This window comes from Cladophialophora immunda (assembly GCF_000835495.1).
Source record: "Cladophialophora immunda strain CBS 83496 unplaced genomic scaffold supercont1.2, whole genome shotgun sequence".
NCBI lineage: Eukaryota > Fungi > Ascomycota > Eurotiomycetes > Chaetothyriales > Herpotrichiellaceae > Cladophialophora > Cladophialophora immunda.
Window position 1 is genome coordinate 4777878 of NW_015622542.1, and position 20525 is coordinate 4798402.

The 20525-nt window shown below is 52.7% G+C and overlaps 4 protein-coding genes across 4 annotated transcripts; 2 read left to right on the forward strand and 2 right to left on the reverse strand.

The window, feature by feature from the left end:
• Window positions 1-244: 244 nt before the first annotated feature.
• Window positions 245-2337, reverse strand: PV07_03923 (uncharacterized protein). Its single transcript, XM_016390685.1, has one exon. The coding sequence runs from the start codon at window positions 2254-2256 to the stop codon at window positions 379-381; it is 1878 nt and encodes a 625-aa protein (XP_016252587.1). The 5' UTR covers window positions 2257-2337; the 3' UTR covers window positions 245-378.
• Window positions 2338-2472: 135 nt separating this feature from the next.
• On the forward strand, window positions 2473-4163 carry PV07_03924 (uncharacterized protein). Its single transcript, XM_016390686.1, has one exon. The coding sequence runs from the start codon at window positions 2578-2580 to the stop codon at window positions 4039-4041; it is 1464 nt and encodes a 487-aa protein (XP_016252588.1). The 5' UTR covers window positions 2473-2577; the 3' UTR covers window positions 4042-4163.
• A 2311-nt stretch (window positions 4164-6474) lies between these two features.
• On the forward strand, window positions 6475-8376 carry PV07_03925 (uncharacterized protein; the record flags this gene model as incomplete). Its single annotated transcript, XM_016390687.1, has 5 exons — window positions 6475-6527; window positions 6585-6641; window positions 6757-6999; window positions 7053-7570; window positions 7652-8376. 5 exons carry the CDS (start codon window positions 6475-6477, stop codon window positions 8374-8376), a joined length of 1596 nt encoding a protein of 531 aa, XP_016252589.1.
• Window positions 8377-13480: 5104 nt separating this feature from the next.
• Window positions 13481-15928, reverse strand: PV07_03926 (uncharacterized protein; the record flags this gene model as incomplete). The annotated part of the gene is made up of 5 exons (XM_016390688.1): window positions 13481-13591; window positions 13650-13980; window positions 14035-14534; window positions 14592-14798; window positions 14849-15928. 5 exons carry the CDS (start codon window positions 15926-15928, stop codon window positions 13481-13483), a joined length of 2229 nt encoding a protein of 742 aa, XP_016252590.1.
• Between the last annotated feature and the right edge of the window lie 4597 nt (window positions 15929-20525).

Sequence of the window (20525 nt, forward strand, 5' to 3'; positions counted from 1 at the left end):
ACGCCCAAATGTCAGAGCCTGAACCAGATCGTGTTTCAGAAATGGGAGGCGACAAAGGCACGAAACACAGGGCGAGATTGGCGTCTGTTTCGGCCCCTGAGGCTGAGGCGGTGATTGTTGTGCACAGCCACAGCCACATCATGACATACTCCGAGCCGACGCAAGAAGAATGAGGCAGGTGCCCATGATAGCGTCAACCGTGTGATGGCCGTCGGTAGCACAGAGGGTAAACACGTACCATGGCGCCGCAGTATTTGACAACCACAGAACCCGTCGGAGGCAATGGACTTGGACAAATGGCCAGACAAATTCTATATGCCGAACTCCGTCTCTATGATACCGGTCTAGCAATAGAAATCGAGATACTCCAGAGTCAGCCTACAATTGCAATGTGCTGGTCAGCTTGTATAGCTTCCCAAGACGGTCTAGGACGCAATTGACCGCAGAACGTTCGCGGGCCTGGCTTGGAAGCAGCCGGACACTCGTCATTGCCGCCGAACCCGACCCGCTCAATGTTGCCCTGTATGCTTCGAGGATTTTGCTGGCGACCTCGTCCAAGACTGCAGCTTCAGTGGGCTGCGCAAAATACCTCATCTGAGGCAGCGCCAGGAACCCCAGCCGAAGCAGTCTTCGCAAATAGTACACGCCGTGCAACTCACGGCTGGTAGACCAGTCTTCTGATACCAAAGGGAATACCATGTCGACGTCGATATTAGGCAACGGCCCGTCTAATTGCCCTTTGGAATACATCTTCAAGACATGGAGGTCGTCACTCAGCCAGGTCAATGCAAGTGACAAATCGTCAAAATCTTCTGGTGTCAATGTGTTTCGCCCGCGGTCCTTGAAGCTGACTGTGCTTAGCAACGGGAATTCCTCGTTGTTGTCGTACACCGAGATAAGATCTTTCAAGGAAACCAATACACTACCCTGAAAATGGAAGTACATGTCCAGAGCGACGGAGCATTCCGCTACTGTATACAACCTCTGCATGAAGGATGAGTAACGTATGTGTGTTAAGCATTCTTGGGGGAGTGAGGAGACGGCGGTGGCGGAAAGGCCAATGTCCAGTCCAAGGACTTTTCGGGCACTCTCAAAAACGCGTTGCATATTTCGGAGTGCAGCTGCTTTCGCGACGCCTTTTGTTGGGACGCACAGCGTATCGATATAAAATGGCACCGGATGATTTTCCTCTGGTAGCATTCGATTGCTCAGATCTTGAAGGTACTCCACTTGACAACGAGGCAAGACATTCTCGTCGCTGGATCCCAGACCATCTGACCTCAGGTGTGAGAATGCCACAAACGCCAAGCTTGCGTCCTTCTCCGATGGAAGCTTCTGTGTCTCCAACTTGAGGCAATGGCGGTGGCCACCGACGGGAGAGAACGTCATCAGATTGAAGTAAGGGTTAGCGACTGTTGTGTCATCCGTGTTGAGATCTACACTTAGCCTATCGCAGCTGCAATTTCCAGACACATGAACTGGGGAATAGCGTTCTTTAAAGTACACGGAAGATCGTCTCCGTTTGAGCTCTGGAGCACCGGTGGTCAGAAAGCTGAGATAGTAACGGAATCGAACGTCTTTCGGCAGAGAGCTAGTTCTGCTCTCGTCCCAGCCAGAGTCGTGTAATAGTTTGTTGACTAACGCGTTGTCCGTCCAGAACGGATATGGTTTAGCTATCGAATATGCAGCTGTCAAACGTAACTGGGGGAGCGTCATATCATACAGGGTCTCGACAAGACACTGTACTGATAATATTGCCAGTTCGGACTGTGATAATTGGCTGGCGCGATTCTGAATCGCACTTGGAGATTTTGTCAAGACGTCTCGGTATATCTGCAGATGTGTCATGGCTCTCTGAAGGAGTTCCACGACTCGCTCATTCTGTCCAGAGTTGTTGGTGGGTCCTTCTGTTCCACCCTTGAAGTGTTCCTTTGAGAGTCTTGTCAGAACATGGGAAACCGGCCCAATGGGAATGGTCGTGACACCATGGGACTCGGTGGAAGCAGGAATAAGCCGTTTCCCCTCGCTGTCTGTGGTGGCCAAGAATTGGGTCAAAGTGCGGGAGAATAGATTGTATAGCGTCGCAATCTCTTCGTCCTTCTGCTCGAGCACGCCATTTCGATGAGTCTCTAATGAGTAGGAGACGGCGAGCGACCCATCGGAGTTGGACAGCTGTGCGGTTATCAGCCCTTCCAGAGACGGCACTTGTAGCCTTTCATGCGATGGGCGGACTGTTATCCTTGGTAAGTAGTCCATGCAGGTATGTCATAGACCCATTATTACTATTCCATTGCAGATTGAGGTTGTGGACAAGAGGTGTCGGTTTGGCTTTGGTCAGCTCCTTGTGGCATGTTGTTAGGTCGACAGGAAAGTTGAACCAAGATCTGCCTGGGCGGCGCCAAGCCTTATGGACGCGACCGAAATACGAGGACCACGTGGCAAGGCTGAGAAACTGCGACACCGCAAACCAAAGCTGCGGCGCATGCAGCTCGAGCTCCAAGAGCCGCAGCCTGAAGTTGTAATCATGACAGACTGGTGAGTTTAATGCGATGAGCTGCTCACTGTTCAGCTCCCAAGATGCTCCTCTACTCTTGTCTCTTCCTCCTGCTGCAACGCGTTGCCTCTCGATCCCTCGACCTTCGTGCCTCTGAAGCTTTGACGAATCTCACCGGGGCCGGGCCTCCCGCCTCCACTTCCTCCAATCCGCGAGTCTTCTTCAAGCAACAGTACGAAAACCCGGCAGAGACGTTTTCCGTCTTACTGCTTATCGGCGGGGACATTGTGCAAAAGGCCATTGCCCAGTTGGTGGGCCATCAGCTACGAGGCTTCTACATTACACCCACAGCATTCAGCTTTGGATGGGTGGCATATGCTTTCAACGCGCTGAACTCGGCGCTCAGCGATGGCTCACTGATGCCTTCTCCAGACATTGTGTGCCGTGTCATTCCATTGGGCAGCGAAGGAGATCGTGAAAATGAATCCTGGGTCATTGGTCGACTAGTCCGTGACCTGGAGATTGATAAACATCTTGAGATGCCTGATGAAGTGGTAGTGGAGACCGACAGTAGCGGCAAGCTGAAAAAGACGAAAAAGAAGTATACGAAGCCTGTTTTCACCTTTCTGACAACCAAGGAAAAGCCCGGGTGTCCCAAGGCTGACAAGATTTGGTGGAGCTTCGTACTGTTCCTGCCCCTACAGTTGTTGATCGCTGCAATTCCCACCATCCTTCCTCAGCGCAATTGGGGAATCCTCTTGATCACAGGAGCGGGATCTTTGCTTGCGATGATCACTGGCTCTCTGCCCCAGTGGATGGAGGAGAAATATGCTTGTCGGAAGGATTCGAGGAGTACTTACGTTTTAACCAGAGGAAATGGCCACCAGCATGTGTTTGTTATCGAAAATGCTCCGCCACCCAAAGGAGGCACCAAGGAGGGTGGACCGAAGAGACCAGGGACCAGCCTCAACATGGAAGACTTGGCCATTCAGTCACCTCGGGCCACTCAGCTGTCCAGATCCACCCTCGTGGTGCTTGCGGTTGCCTGGGTGTTTTTCTTGATCACCGCCGGCGGGATTGAACAGGATACGTGGTACCTGATGGGAGTGGGTGGGCTTGGCATGGTACATAATGTGTATGTTGCCAATGCAGTACGTCAGCCTGCAGCTCATGGTGTTCCTGTGGTGGAAGAGAATCTCGGATCGTGCACGCGCATCAAAGCCGAATCTGGCGAGAAGGTCATGGCTGTCCTGATGAGAGCAGAGAAGTATCGGCCCGGTGTTGGTTTGGCAGTGCTGACGACCTTTTTCCCTGGGCGACTCAGCAAGCAAGAGGCAGAATTATGGGACAAGGCGCGACTGACCCTCGAGCTTCGGCGAGAGGCATTCAAAAGGGGCGAGGATCCGCTTCCTGATCCCTGGACAGTTCCAGGAGAAACCACCACGGTCACCATTACGGACGCACAGAAATCGGTGCAGATTAGCCGGGAACAGGCACAGCCAGCAACCATGCGCCGTAGCTCGACTATCCCGTCGTCTGCCATCTAACTAGGTTGCTATATCGTGGGCGGAATATACAAGCTATATAATATATCTCTAAGTAGTGGCCTGGCATATTGCATTCAGCCATCCACGCATCATCCCAGTCTCAATTCTCAAGCAGCGCAGGGTGTGAAGTTGATCATTGACTCTGAGATATAGTGCGATCCGGAAGACATTTGGTGTGGCTGTCTCGTTCCTCGTTCGCCTCCGCTAGATCGAGCCAGAGATAGTATACGTAGACAGCGCCTTCATATTCCGTCCTGCCCCCGAATCCAAAATACTCCGGCCTTAGATCGCCGAAATCGAAGCCCTCTTCATCATATGCCTTCTCACCGATTCCCAAGAACAGGAGCTTCCCACCTTCGAGATCACCGCCGCCCTTCTTCTTCGTCAGGTCCTGAACAAACCTCCACTCCCTCTGAAACTTCTCCACGAAGTTCGGAAAACTGGTGTCGTTCTCACCGGGGGTGGCAGCGCAGATCCAAATGGCCAGGTCGTTCATCTTCTGGCCGGCAGCAGGTCCCAGCGTCAAGTCCACCTGGGGCTCGTTCTCTCCCCACAAAGGCACGCTGTGGGAGACAATGTAGTCCCGCCTGGGGTAATCCTGCCTGATTTCTCGGCACATGCCCTTGTCGAGATGTGCGTAAAGATCATATCGCGCCCAGCCTCGCCAATCGGCGTGTAACCAGAAGGAGGTGATCTTTTCCCAATTGGCATCGAGCCACTCTTTGATCTCGGGGATGACCTCTGGCACAGTTTGAGCAGTCATTGCCAGGTTATTCGGAACGAGGCCGGTTTTGCTATATGTAAAGCAGAGGCTTGGTGGGAGGAGCGTGCTTTGGAATGAGGAACAGGCTAGATTTTTGGGAGCTGAAAGATGTCCTTTATACCAATGGAGCAGTGTGGCTGAAACATTCCAGCTGAACTTTGTGAGACGGCTGGAGCCACTTCTCCGCTGGAGATCTGCACCGACGTAACACATCGCTCGTGCGCCTCGACTTTAGAAAGGCTTTCGAGACATCCGGAAACGACGAGTTGCATTGTGCATAACATCGTTGCGGAATTATAATGGCAAAGTTGGAAATGTGACATTCTCACTCTTGTTACCGGGAACAATCTGGTGAGGTCTGTGGTGGCAGGATTTCGAGAACTGTTGAAATACTTCGGTACCTCTCTCTATCCAGGATCGAAGGTCACGGGGTGACCGAATGCAAGGAGTTGTAGGTTCGAGTAGAAGGGATAAGGCTCCAGTTGAGCATTCTCTAACTTGTTAACTGGCAGCCAAGCCGCTAGACATCATTCCTTGAAGCCTAGATAAGTATCCAAGTACCTAAAACGGCAGTCCTCGCGTGAGATAGCTGTAAATAGTAGCTACCTTGTCCCATTAATACACTTTCAATCCTCTTTTTCACATAATCAGCGGCATGCCCGTGCCAAAGTGATCAACACCCGGGTTGTATCTCACCCTCGGTGGGCGATCCCCCCTATCTCAGGAGTTTGGCGCCCCATGGGGTCTAGCGGTTCGTCACGGGCATTCGTACATACTCGGCTTAGGCGGTTTGGGAGTACCTATCGAGCTATGTTCTCGCGGTCTCTGTGACTGCGCCTCATCCATTGCTGCCCCGGGGGAATCCCGCCTGGATGGGGATTGGAGACCTAGCATGCTTCTGTCAATACTACTCGTGGGTACTTGGATTCCGTACGGAGGACACGGTACTTAATCAAATGCCCACTCTCCGCAACTCAGTTAGGGAACCCTGCCCCTTCATGTCCTTCTGCCGTGTCTTACCTTGAACATTGGATCAGCCACTGCATTGACGTCAGCGCGCGCCAACGAAGGCAGATTACCTCGTACTGACATCCGATCTAGCCGTCAGGAAAGCAAGTGGCTGTTCAGACAAATTGTCTACAGACATTGTTACGGGAACCAATGGACCACGTCGTCCGGTTTATTGACATGAAGTTGTCGCATATTCTACGCTGCGACCAACACGGGTATTGTCTTCCCCGATTGAGGGACATCTGTCTGCGCAGGGGTTCTCGGACTCCGATGGAGAAGCATTCAGTGTGCTGACCGGGAAGGCATCAAAAGTCTCTTCTTGCTCGCTTCTCGATTGGAGCCTGGAGGCATGCACAACGTGGCATCGGCGAGATGGGATCTGATCTCGCATTGGGGGAGGCCACGTACCTGCGCAGATCCATGCTTCATTGAGAAGCGAAATAGCCAAAAGCTGGGAAGATTGGCACCTTCGCACAGCCTGGTTGCTAACTCGAAGAGGATTGACGGTCTAGGATCAATTAAATGAGGAAGGTACAACTCGTCATATTCGACCCTTTGGCCACGCTCAACGGTATCAAGGAATATATATTGGAGCCTCAACTGGCTCTCGGTACTCTTTGCCGCGGTGCAGCTGCTCCTTCAACAGCTTAATCAACAAGATGGCAACCATGTGGACACGGTTAATACAACTTCTCTACCTTGCCGTAGCAGCGTAAGTTCTGTCGCGTCTCAGTTTTGTCTCCAAGTGGAAGCTGAAAGGAACATTCAGGGCATCGGTGGTTGCATACAGGCCTGTTGCAAAAAGGCAATCGCAAGGTGACTACCCGTTAGTATAGCCCCGATTTCCCTGATAGAGTCCGTTCTCTTTCCTATCTCTTCCTTCTCGACTACCCACACGCAAAATGGAGCTCGATAACACCCGAGTCCTAATTGTCTGACAGCACTCAAAACTTTACCATGCCGATCGATCACTTTCATAACGAATCTCGATATGAACCTCATACCAATGCAACGTTTGAACAGTTCTACTGGCTGGATACAACCAACTATGTCCCCGGGGGCCCGGTCATAATCCTTGCCCTCGGTGAGGATTCGCCTTCATTTGACTTTCAATGGCTTCAGAAGGGTCTTCTCCACGAGATCGCCAATGCTACTGGCGGAGTTGCGGTCCTTTGGGGCCAAAGGTGAGTGGCATGCTCGGTGCTGGAGGCCGGATTTCCCGCTTATCTCGAGACAGGTACTACAGCGGCGGCAATGTGGTTCCCAGTCAACAGTATACCACCGAAAACCTTCGCTTTCATAGCACCGAGCAAGCAATGGCCGACCTCGCCTACTTTGCCGAGAGGGTGACATTCCCGGGGCTCGAAGATCGTAACCTCACCGCCGCTACGACCCCTTGGATTATACTGGGCGGGTCGTACGGTGGAGTTATATCTGCCTTTACCCGTATCCAGTATCCCGATATCTTTTGGGGCGGGCTATCATCTTCGGGAATCACCGTCGCCATCGATGACAATTGGCAATTTTTTGACGTGATACGGCGTTATGGGCCCCCGGAATGTATGAAGAGACAGCAAGAACTGACGAATCTGATGGATAATATCTATGATAGTGGCAACCAGACCGCCTTGTCTGAACTCTACGCCGCCTTCAATGTTTCGGAAGCCTCGCAATATCCCGATCTGGCAGATTTTCTCGGTGGCCTGTTGAGTCCTTGGGACCAAACCTGGAACTACCCGCCGGAGCCGCTGGATGGTAAGTAGTACTGGCTGAAATCACCACCAACCTCCATATCCCAGGTGGAACTAGAACTAATCAGAGTCTCGTTTTGCACAGGACCGGGCTCCTACTGCGACTTCATCACTTCTCAGACCAACGCGACTGTGTCTGATGCGGCCCTCCAGACAGCGGCGCATTCATTGGTTGCATACGCGAACAAGACTGCCACCCCTAATGTCACGGACCTGTACTATCCGCTCCTGAACCTGTTCCTGTATGTGCAAACTCAGTACCAGTTCTGTTCAGGACAGGTGGTGGCCGAGTGTCTCGACGTGGGCTTCCCGAGTCCCTTTCAGTGGCTGGAATGCACAGAGTACGGGTCCTTTGCGACAGGATACACCCCCGGCACACCAGGCCGCCCGGACGCCTTACCGCTGGTCTCCCGCACACAGACACTAGAGTACAGTCTCAATCAGTGTCACTCTACCTACAATATCACGTACAATCCACAGCTCGAGCGGTTCAATAAGTACGGCGGCTTCAACATGTCCTATCCTCGCTTGGCCCTTTCGACCGGTCAGCTCGATTACTATCGCCCACTCACGCCACTAGCAGAGTTCCTCGAGGATGGGAGGACCCCCAACCCGCGCACAAAGAGCAATGGCACGAGCAGCGACCCGGAGATCGTGATCCAGGGCGGGTACCACGAATGGGACTTTCCGGGCCTGCTGCCCAACGAGACGGACTACACGATGCCGGCGGTCGTGCACAGTGCTCAAAGCAGAGAGGTCGAGGCCGTGAAGCTGTGGCTCCAGGCCTGGAATCAGACTCATGCAATCTGATGGCCAAAGGGAGATTTGGGTTTCGAGCGGTCCTTTTTCCTCCTTTGCTAGTTCGACCGGTTTGTCAACCTGCTTCGTGTTGCCTACAGCGCGGAGCTTTGCAAGTGCTTGGGAGAGAAAAGGCTTCTCTATGGTAGTTACTCTGACTTGTTCGCTCTGAGGTGGTCGCCATTTTTTCTCTCTCGATATTTACTCTACTAGACCCAGTTGTATTCCTATTCTTTCTGAAAACATTAGCCTTCTCCGAACCGGCGACCACATCGTTGCTACTGAGTGACTACGGCTTTGTTCCAAGGTGACGTCCATTCTATGTCAGACTCTGCTACTTAGATCCTGAAGAAACCTTGTCGTTGAAACTTGGTGGTTATGCCAGACTTTAACTACCATTAAGTTGCAGTCACGTACGGTACGGCTATATGATTGGAGCGGTCTTACATGTGGATATGTACTACAAGTCTACAAACCTCAACAAATATGCTCGAGTTCCATGTCTGCTGTCTGCTGCGTGCTGCCTGCCACCACGGAATAGTATTTATTTCTCTCTTCCCCCTTTTTTGTTCTCTCTCACATTCTCTCTCTCTCTGAGCTCCCTAGACGTCGTATCCCTTTTCATGCCGAGGTACTGCTGACCCTACCAGCCACTACTACTAACGGAGACAGACACCACTCCCAACGGAGCTGGATCCCTTTACAGTATGGCGTTTTCATCTGTGCCCCCGGCACGGCACCTCACTTTCTCCTTCGACCTCCGTGACGGAACCGACGCCTGGGACGACCCCGAAAATCGAGAGGTCCTCTGCAATATCTTCCCCGGGACGATCGGTATTGGGAGTGATGGGTGGTTCTTGTACCTCGAGGTACGCGCGCTGCCGCCGAAGCCGTGGCCACTGACTGTTGCCGGAATTCCGCTGCACCTCTCCCAAGCGATGATCGGACAGCCGTACTCAATGCCACTAGGAAAGCCGGCGCGTCGGATAAATGGCTCGATCGCTTCGGAACTCAATGGCCTAGACATGGAGGATTGGGAGCCGCTGTTCCACATCATCAAGGGCCACTTTCAAGATCTTGGTGTCCCGATTACAGAGGTGATATACCATGGTAACGTGGTATTCGTCGTCTTAAAGCACCGTGATACTGACTACAGTAAGCTGCCGTGGTGCGCATCGAACATTATGTGTTTTTATATGTTCGAGGATGAAATGGGAAGACCGTCGGCACCATCTACTCGGCGCCTCCTTAACCCTACTCGTGGAGCACCGGGGAGTCCGGACGTTAGCCAGTGCGGTACTCTGCAGCCAGGTTTAAGAGTGGCCTCTTCCTGCCTTCCCGGCTGCAACGAGTTTCTCGCGACCACGTCTGGTGTTCTTGTGAAAGACGCAGTCGGCAGCGAGTTCATGACCGTGGCTACCCGCGGGTTCCCCAGTGAATGTGGCACGCAAGTCTTCCACGCACTCCCTGGTACCGGCAGTGCCATTGGTGAGCTGGTGAAGGAAGGCGCGCACACAGAAGTCGGGCTCGTCAAGTTGCGGGACACGGAAACGTTCTCCAACGTCACGTCCAACAGCGGCCGGGAGCCGACCCAGCTGAAGAAATTGGTTTCCGCCAAAAAGCACCAACGCTGGGATATTGTTTGCCTAGAATCTCCTGACGCAGGCTTCATCGAGGCCCAATATATGTTGCCGTCATTCCAAGCAATCCCTAGGGATGACAACTCACCAGAACAGGACTGGGTCTTTACGACCTGGAGTTACATGGGCCAGGACTCGGCGGCTACTCTCCCTGAAGGGATGTGTGGGAGCGCCCTCTGGAACAAGGACGGAGAGGTCTCTGGCTTCTTCAAATACGCCCTCAAGGACGGGATGATGAAGGATTGGTGCGCCGGGGTGGCGGCCGATGAGCTCATCAATCGAGGGTACACGCTCGTCGATACCAACGAGAGAAAATAAAGATTCTTTGGGGGGTACTGACCAAGTTTCGGTTCGAATACGTCTTATTTCATATGGAAAAGCAGTGCGAGAGATGTTCTGAGCTAATCGAGGAGGGCAGCCATGATGGGATGTGGTGGGGAGGGAGTGTGGTGTGCTCGCGCCATGCTAACGAGCTTTGCCAGGTTGTCCACACGAGGGAGCTCCGACCCGTCAGCTCATTCGATTTCCGTTGAACTGAATTGAGGATAGAGATACAGATTGATTTCTTGATTGATTTGAAGAGAAAGAGGAACAGATATGTGACGGAAGAGGCTGAAAACAGGTGGCAGGTGGGCCGTAGTGCTAAGTGAACTAACAATCTAGCCTAATCGGGCTAGACGAGCCCTTCTCCAGACCCATCGTCTGTGCAATATCCATTCTCACGTTCTGTGTGGTATCAACCAAGGGTCATACTCGTGTGTTACACTGTAGACTCCGCATTCAGTTTCGCAACCCTCTCACGATCCAATACCCTCGTGAACAAAAGTCGGGCGCACCAACAATTTCCCGTCCCAAGGGGCGCACACGCCGCGATCCTTCTGTCTCATCATCGCATCAGTCATGCTCGGCTCAATCACGATATCATAGAGTTGGTATAGCCGCACCAGCGTCAGATGGAGGCTGATGTCCGCCAAATGCTTGCCGATGCAGTTCCTCGGCCCGTAGCTGAACGGCCGGGACATGTTCCGCATCTCGGGCGTCGCTTTCAGCCATCGCTCCGGGATGTATTCGGTGGGGTTGGGGAAGACGCGAGGGTCGCGGGCGGTCGCGTAAGCTGGCGTCGCCACTTGCACGCCGCGGGGGATATAGTGGTCGCCGATGACTTTGCCTGGCGATACGCGCGGAAAGCCAGCGCTGAGTGGACCCCAGATTCGAAGTGTTTCCTGAATGCATGCGTCCAAGTACTCCTATATCAAGTCGAAGAACGTATATTAGCTCACAAGAGTATAGAGTCCGGCGTGGGGTTACTCTCTTACCAGCTTAGAGGTCTCTTCGTACGTCGGTTCATGCTTGGGGTCGGGGAAATGGGTCCGAATCTCATCGATCAGTTTTTTCCTCACGTCTGCTCTCCTGCCAATTTCCCAGATCGTGTACATGGTCGTCACGGCCGTGGTGTCACTCCCCGCCACCAAGAACAGGATGGTGTTTTCGACCAGTTCCGGAAACGTGAGCTTGCTGCCTGTCTCGGGGTCGACCGCGTCAACGAGATTCCTCAGAAAAGTGCCTCGAGCGTAGTCGTTCCCGTTCTTTTCGATCTTGGCGTAGAAGTCGGCGACCGACTCCTCGGCAAACTTGATCAGCCTGTCGAGCCCTTTATAGCCGTCCTGGATCGCCTTTATGGGAACATAGCGTAGCTGAGGAAAGAAGGCCTGCGTGGGGACAACCACCATGAAGGAATCCAGGTCGTCATGGTTCAATGTGCCTTGGCCCGAGACACAGTCGAAGGATTTCCCGAAGCTCAGATACGTCGTGATGTCCAGGTAGTGATCCATTAGTTTTGAGAAGATATCCACCGGCTCTCTCCTCGTGGCGGCAGGGGCGAAGACAACGTCGAGTAGGGTCTTCACTTTCTGGTGAATCATCGGCTCGTCCTGAAGAAGCCCCTTCAACGAGAACGCGTGAGACACCAGGCGCCGCAGGCGGGCGTGTGCCGCTTTGTCCCTCTCATTGAGAATGCTGACCGCGCCAGTGGCACTAAACATATCGTAGAAGACTTTTTCCTTGGGGCATGGGTTCGAGGACTGGCCGTAAATGTCCTGCCACGATTTCATGTCCGAAAAGTAGAGCTCATTTGTCCCCACCCGGACTGGACTGCCGTACTTCTGAAGCATTCGGTGCTGCCATCGCACACGATCCATTTTGAACATCGCTAGCATGGGATACACGGATGTGAATTTGGCGAGGAACGGACCCGGGTATTTTGCCAAGGGATGAAAATAGATGTTATAGACAACCTTTGCGACCACGTACAGCAACGGTAGGGTCCACAAGGCTGTGGACCAGTGGAGGGTCTGCAATTGAATCATGATTGCTGGGACTGCCATTACGAGGCACAAAAGGACGAAAACGTGTCACACACTGCGGTGGGTTAGGCCCTTTTGTTCTCGTGGGGGTGAAAGCACTATATACGCTGGGGTTGACATACTCCAGGTAGAATGGCCAGACACAGTCTGTCGGAACGAGGCGTGAGGGCATGGCCAGACATGGATGTTTGGAGACACCCGGTGAAATCTGGAGAAGGCCCCTGCGAGCTCAGACCCACGCTCTGCTTCGAGCCGATCGCCCATTCGGAGCAAACTCAATGATGTTTTCGGCCCGGAAGAAACTTTAAGGGCATTAGTTGTTTTCTCCAGTCGCCGCTCCGAGGAGAGCTCTCCTCCGGCTGCTGTGTTAGTGAAATTGACACTTGAGATAATGCTTGACGAGTGGTCAGTTCGGGACTTCGGATGGGTGCTCAAGACATCTTCCGTGTGTGACTGCTAATTTCTCGGCCACTTCCTAGCTCTTAAAGCAGCCCTTTCCTCCGTGGAAGCTGCTACGAGTTTCTTCCCCTTAAGTGAGCCCATCTTTGTTAGTTCAGGTGTGAAAGAGGCAGTTTTGTCGACCTCTTTGCCTTTAGTGCTTTCTATCCCCATCCCGTGAAAAGAATATGTGCTCTCTTGATTAAGGAGACACGGCTGGCCTCCAATGTCCCTCCTCTTAAGCAGTGATCAGCGTTGAATCACCAGGGATCTGGCGCGGTCCAATTTCAGTCCAAACCTCAATGGTCAGACTGTTCGTTCAAATCTCTTCAGAAGCGGTAACCACGACGTGGCCTTCGGAAGGAGAATACCGACAGGGACGATGTTTGGCATTTGCCAGAATGCACTTGCGTATAATCGCTACTGGGCAAGCAATCAGCTAAAGGGGTGTTCTTTTTACTGAACAGTAAGAAGCTGCTCATGGGGTTCCCCATCCTGAGACATACCTTGCCCAACCACTTTGATTGGCAAGCCTGCGAGGTCCTCTGCTTTTGCCAGTGTGTTTGACTGTTCTTCCAGAGAACCTAAGCTTACATTGGCGGCAGAAGCAAGCATTCGCAGAGGAGGAAAGGTCGCCAACACCCTTTGCGAGACTCGGGTTCGGACCAAAGTGCCTCACGGATTCCAAGAGTACGGACCTGGCATGTAACTATCTCCTATAGTGCCAGGTTGCCAGATCCCCCACATTTCCAGGTTGAGGTCATCGTTCGTACTCAAATCGAACCACTGGAATACAAAAGATTAGCGATCAAAAACTAACATATCGAATTTCTGGCGATCTCACTTCTTTGTCAACATCGGTTTCCTCAAGCACTGGCTCACATGACGGCTCTAGACTTGGATGTGCAGTGTTGCCTGTCGATTGATTCTCTCGAGGATGCACAAGGGGACCGGGACCTCCACTGCGACCTTCGACTGCATTTCTGGCCAGGGTCGTAGTATCCTTGACAAGCGGTACTGACCACTGAGAATCCGTGGTATACTCCAGGCGAGCGAAATATCCGCTTGCAACTTCCATCAAGTGAAGATCAGACTGAGCCGACGCAACAGAAGGATCGTACAAGATATTGATAAAAATATTGACAATGGCATACAGGGGTGTATAGTACGCAACCCTAGCGGCGAGTCAGTGAACGGTCTCCTGTTGGACTCTCTGAGCAGTCACTCACGGCATAGGACAGCTTGCATCGATGTGGATGAACCGGCAATCGAGTATGGCTGCCCTGGACGTTTCCGCCACAATCAGGCATGATTCCGCAATTTGGCCTTGAAAGTCTGGATGCCGGTCCAGTCCAGTCACGCCCCGAAACCAGGGATGTGCCAACGTTGTGTGGATATCCCACGTTAGATTGTAATAAAGGAATTGTAACGATAAGGCCTGCTGCATGTTGAGGCCGCCTAGCGGGTTTGTCAGGTTCATGGGAAGGTCGAGTTGGCACTGGTCTCGCAGGCTGGCTCGAAGTTCATCGAGCTTCTTCTGAAGCACTACGACATTATTGACCAACTCTTCTGGCGTTTGCCGCCACGCAGCAGCCCTGAAGAGCGCCTGCCGAATCACAGAGGAAAGATGGTTGATTCTAATGCATGCTTGGACATATCTCACGTTGACGGAGCCGTCAGCTCGGTCTGAGGTGGGGAGTCGGCAGTTGATTTCTTCATCATCGATTACCTGTAAAAGGTGAGCTTCCTGCCCGAAAAGTCAACGCATCTTTCGGAGTCAACGAACCGAAGGACGGCCTGCGCGGCATGCGATCTGCTTGTCGAGGCAATAGATGGCCCAAAAGATGCATTGCCACAGAGACTTCTCTTCCTCCGAGAGGTTCCAGGACGGCGCCGGCTGCACGTGCAGTCCCTGCCCACATGCCAGTCGATATGCGTTAGCGACGAGAATGTATTGCAACATTCGACATGAAACAGCCTCTGCAAAATAGGCCTACACTATGTCAGCTCTACGCAGAAATGGTACTGACAGACCAGAATTACCATAAGAGTTAAAGCCTGCACACCCATGACCGAAGCCCGAAAACAAAGGAGCTCCGAGTGCACTGAAAGCGCATTCTCAAAGTACGGCCACGACTGCCGCTGAGCCTCGATGTACGTGCTCTCTCTAGAGAGTAGCGCTCGGCAACCAGAAGCGAAAATGACATTTCGCATAGCATACCAAGATGCGTCATCGTCCGATCTCGAACCGTTATAGAACGCGCGCAGTCTCGACTCGAAGCACGACCGCCGGACGATCCCAAGAGCTGCGTCGGGGGCCCCTTCGAAATAAGCGCTAGTGAACCGGAGGGCGTCCTTCAAATCCGGATCCTCTTTTCGCTCCTTCCCCGGTCTTTTCTCCAGCTTCAGTCGGTGGGCGACATCTTGCGTAAACCGATTGGCGATAGGTCGAAAATCAGGCTGTTTCACTCTTTCTGTGACCCATGCTATCCCGGCCAACGAGCAGATCGACATGCTCGTTCTGGGACCCCAGAATTCAATGTCTTCCTTGAAGGTGTGATAGCCACCCGTGTCCTGGGGGCTGTCCGTAGTGGCTGCTTGATAAGGGCTCTCAAAACGCTCCCAGGGTGCCTCTTTGGAGCCAGACTGCGATGGAAGTTTGGTCATGGGAGGAGACGGACCACTAACCCTCGGATTTCCTGGGTCACATTGCTGGAAGCCAGCCAATTCACCGGCAGCTCTATACCGTTGCCCTGCCTCCGATCCAAATTGACGCTTCTGTCGGGCGACCTCTGAGAGGTCCTCTCGCTGCGAATGTGATACCCTCGTACTGGGGATCTGTGAAAGCTGGTTGCCATCATCATTGCCAGATATCCTTGCTACTTCAAGGAGGCCCTGGAAACGACCAAGGGAGTGAGCCGCCGCACTATCGGGCAAGCCATCATGTTTCCTCTTCCGGCGAGGCTGGCGTGGGGCGAAAGTGCATTCTGCACCGTGTTCCATACAGTGGCTGCATGGAGTGTCGCCAACACATCGAATTTTCTTGGCTCGGCAAATATCGCAGGCCCGAATACGTTTGGGTACACCGGGACCCAGGCGCATGTCCTCCTGTTGCGTGTCCATGGCTGTATACACAACCGATGCAAGTATTGTGGGTGTGTGATAAGGCCGAGGTCGCTTGGAGCCCCAGCACCACCGGCTTGTGCAGCGTACTGTACTCGGTACCTGTCGCAAATACTTTGATCCACCTTTTCCAGAAAATTTTATTCTACCCGCACCTTTTCACTCCTAAGGGATCGTATGCAGTGATCACACGCTGGGCTGGGGTAGTCGGCTGACGAATATGCCCCGGATGAGTTCCAGAACCAGCTGATTGAGCTTTAAGGACGACGCTCTGGAGTATCAGCCCTGAGTTGTGAAGCTGACGTGTAAGCCGGAAGGAATCTGGGGGGGCAGTCTGGGGAAGAAAATGGGGAGAACTTCTGGGGTACCGGTGAAGTGGCGAGCTGCTTTTTACTTTATCTTGCTGGACCCGTTTTGTCTAAACTAAACCGAGGGGATGGCTACGGGCAGCGTACAGGGTATTCGCTTAATGCTTGGTAGAAACAACCTACACCTAATTTAGCTAGTGTCTCTTTCTCCTTACTGGGAATCTCTATTCCTGACCTCGCCGTCGCCTGTTTTGTATGGCCAAGGTTAGTGTTGACCTCTCAGAGATCTAGTCGTTCTATGAGCTACGGAGGAAGCCTTGTGGCATAGACTCAACTAGCCCAGGAGTCCATTTGCAGCCTCGTTTGCCTCTGATACTGCTACTAGGTGCTCCTCACAGGAGGCGCCGTTCATGGTGGTAGTTGATTACCGACGCGGTTTATCTAGCGCTCTAGGCCCAAAGGCTTCGCTAGCTATTGAACAGGCAGGAGCTCAACACTCAAGTTAGCTGGTGGCTACAAAAAGACGATGACGACTGGAATTGACTTGACTCTGATTGGGCTTCGTGGTAACTATTCCTCCTCAGGATAATTAAGCGAATTCGCTGTTGTAGCGAGTACGCTGCCCCGTACCCAGTCATTCCCAAACTGACGAATTAAGGCAGACCAAAAGAGTGAGCTCCGGTGGGCGCTCTGCCATTTGCTGGCTTTGGGTCTTTATCCAGGGCAGGCTGTAATTAGTTATTATTTGGTGATTTCGTGGTTTGTCACCTGTAGGCTGTTGCAATCAGCTGGTTGTTCCAGATGGAATCTCGACTTTGGCCCAGTAGGTTTTAATACCAAGAAGTCGGGGCTTCAAATGTTCTTGGCCCTGCCGAAGCTCCGGCCGAAGCTCCGGTCTCAACTCTCCGGAGGTTCGGGAGAACGAGGTAGGCAAACTTCGGAATGTGTGCTTGCAACTCGCCGTGTGCTAGTCCACCAAGCCAGCCTTTTCAAACTCTCTGGAGAACTTGATCTGGGGTCCAGCCCTCTTTGGGGCCATTCTGGGGTAATAGGCATCAAGGTTTGAAAGTGCTAGGAAGAGCAGAGAATGTGTACTTCGTCTAGGGCTCGCATGCCGCGTGGGATGGTGTCTTTCCGGTGGGAACGGAATGAGGCAACGCAGCCTGCACAACACATCAATCAGAGTTAGTTGCAAATACTCTGACTGCCTGCCCTGCCAACAGCCCTCTTTTCAAACGGCCGTTTCCGTAAAAGCCAGACGGTGGACTCAAGCAACATGTGGCACCAAAGAAAGGAGTGGGCAACAGCTCACCAAAGTGTCGACCTGTATCAGCCGCCAAGTGGTTCCTCGTTGGCCACATGGGTATTCTTGGCCATCATCCTTGGCCTGCTACTTCGGGCACTGCATTTGCATTTCTCGTCACCCCTTTCGAAAGTGCCTGGTCCATTCATTGCCACCTTCAGCAGATGGTGGCTTGCCTACCATGGCTGGCGAGGAGACTTCCATCAGCTCTTAACACGTCTCCATGATCAGTATGGAGACATCGTGCGAATTGGACCTGATGAGGTCATCACCATTTCTCCAGAGGCAGTCAAGAAGATCTATGGTGAGCCAATACTTGCCGATGTTGACACATAGTCATATTAATATTCATCTTTTAAAGGCGCTGGGTCTCAATTTCGCAAGAGCGAATGGTACCGCCCTCAACAAGGCGAGCGAAAATTCGATCTGTTTGCGGAGAGAGATATAGCCATTCATCGCAATCACCGGCGGCTGGTGAACAATGCCTATGCCACCACTTCGTTGATGGAGCTGGAGCCTTACATGGATAGCGCCATCACCCATTTCATGGATACGCTGCATCAGCGCCAAGGGGAGTGCCTAGATCTGGGGCTCTGGCTACAGCTGTTCGCTTTCGGTATATTCGTCGATAAGATATCTGAGAAATCAAACAAAGCTGATGATGATGATGCCAGATGTCATTGGCGAAGTAACCTTCTCCCAGCGCTTCGGCTTGATGGACGCCGGGAAGGAATCGGAGGCTCTGAAGCAGATCAAAAAGGTGCTGAGATCGACGTCCTGGGTCGGCCAAGTGCCGTACGTCTACAGAATTCACCAGCTTTTCGTCCCGATCCTCGGAAACCGCCTGGCGCTCACGGCACGCAATGGGAGCCTGCGCGAGTTCGCCGTCCATCAAGTTCAGTCCCGAGTCCTGCGCGGGAGCGACCACCGAGATATGCTGGGCAGGTTCGTGGAGATCAACAAGGCCAAGCCGGCCGAGTTCGACGAAGCGGCGCTCATTTCCATGACCGCCAGCAACATTGCGGCGGGCAGCGACACCACCGCGATCTCGCTCCGTTCGATGATCTACTACCTGCTCAAGAGCCCCGACTGCATGAAGAAACTGGTCGAAGAGATTGACCAGGCAACAGAGGGGATGCCTCCACATTCCATCGTGACGTACGAGCAGGCGAGCGCGATGCCGTACCTCCAAGCCGTCATGAACGAGGCGATGCGGATTCATTCTATCGTTGGGCACAGCATGCAGCGGGTTGTTCCCAGGGAAGGAATTCAAGTTGGGAAACATTACATCCCTGCCGGCGTAAGTCACGCCCAACTTCAACTTTTGTTCTCCGCTTACAGGCCCAGGTCATAATCGGGACAAGTCCTTATGTGCTGGGTCGATCCGAAGCCATCTACGGACCTGACGCAAAGAGATTCCGTCCCGAAAGGTGGCTCGAAGATGGACAGAAATATGATCTATGTACGGACGGTGCCCTCGTGGCGTCCTCCCGACGTTGCTGACAACATCTCACACAGGGTCGGGTTACTTGGCATTCGGAGGCGCCTCGAGACTGTGTATTGGCAAAAGTAAGTCCACTCTATCGGCTCGCCGTAAGTACCGGATTCCTAAAATGAGTTGCTTCACAGATATTAGCTGGATGGAAATGTCAAAGGTAGACGCGCCAACTCTACAAGCCTTCGCTGAAAGACCAATACTCACTCGGAGACTAGGTACTTGCAACTTTGCTCCGAAATTTTGTGCTAGAACTTGCCGACGCCAATACCGAGTGGGAAGAGGTTTGCTAGTAAGTGACAGTGATAAGTCAAGGTTCGAGGCCAGGGAGCTAATGCGTGCATAGTGTGTTCGTCCACCAGACGGGGCTGAATGTGAGACTGCGTGTCAGAGAATACGCCAAGTAGAGTATCGTCTCATTATCAGCTCGACTTCAGAATTGTCATGCATTTTCTCATGGAAGCGGCGGTTCGGCTTTCCATTTGGCCACGAGAATATCGAGTAGCTGCACGCAAAGAAATTGATGGAGACCTAGGTTTGTCTGTAAAAGGGCGCTACCGAAATCTCGGTAGCAATCTTGTATTCAAAGGCACTGGGGCGAGATCTAGGAGCGGTATAGTTGACTAACGAGAGCCCAAGTTTCAGGTTTTGTCACTGTGTCGTGCACTGGAATAGATTGCCGGAACAGCCCATACAGCAAGCAACTTATTCGGGATTCCCCAGCTTAATGGCTCTGGCCAGCATCGATAGTCCCCCCGCCGAAGCAGGCTATTCAAAATCACCTAGAACGGGAGCTCCAGGATTCTCAGCCGCGCTAATTACCCTGAAAACTCGTTCATGAACGTCAGTAGAATATCGTTGTCGAAGGCATTTTTGCCGTTCCAGAACGCCGCCTGATCCAATTCCGGAATCGAGAAGCCTTGGTTGCCCGAACCCTGATGCTGCAAAACGCCTCCGCCCGTCAGACCGTCGTCGGGGAGAAGACTGTGCCAGCCCGAAAAGTCCGGGGGAAGACAACTCTCTTGCGGGGCCGGTGGAGAGATGGTCACAGGGTGAGAACCTTCCGAGGATGAGCTGGAAGGAGCTCTCGCCCCTGTAGAACTAACTTGATGAATTGATTGATTGTTCTATCTAGTGGGAACGGTCGCACGGCAGTTTGACTTGCCGGCGTGTAAAAACTAGCCGGATAACCTTCCTAATCAGGTTAGGGCAATACCCCCCCACACAAGGCACGAAATCTGCCGTAAAATGAAAAAATCCGCTGTGGCATCGATGTTTAGCCTGTAGTGGCGTGTGTCGCTCGATGGCGTTCACAGCCAAATTTACTAGGCGAAAACATGAGTAAACCACGTAAAACACTGAACTTTTGCCTGATAACTAGGTCGCAGGAACGCCTGTTTTGCAAAGCGTCCTGGCCTGTCCTGATCCACGCGATCTGATTGGCCCGTCTAACCCTGGCAACTCAATGACACTTCGCGCTGTGATTTGGCC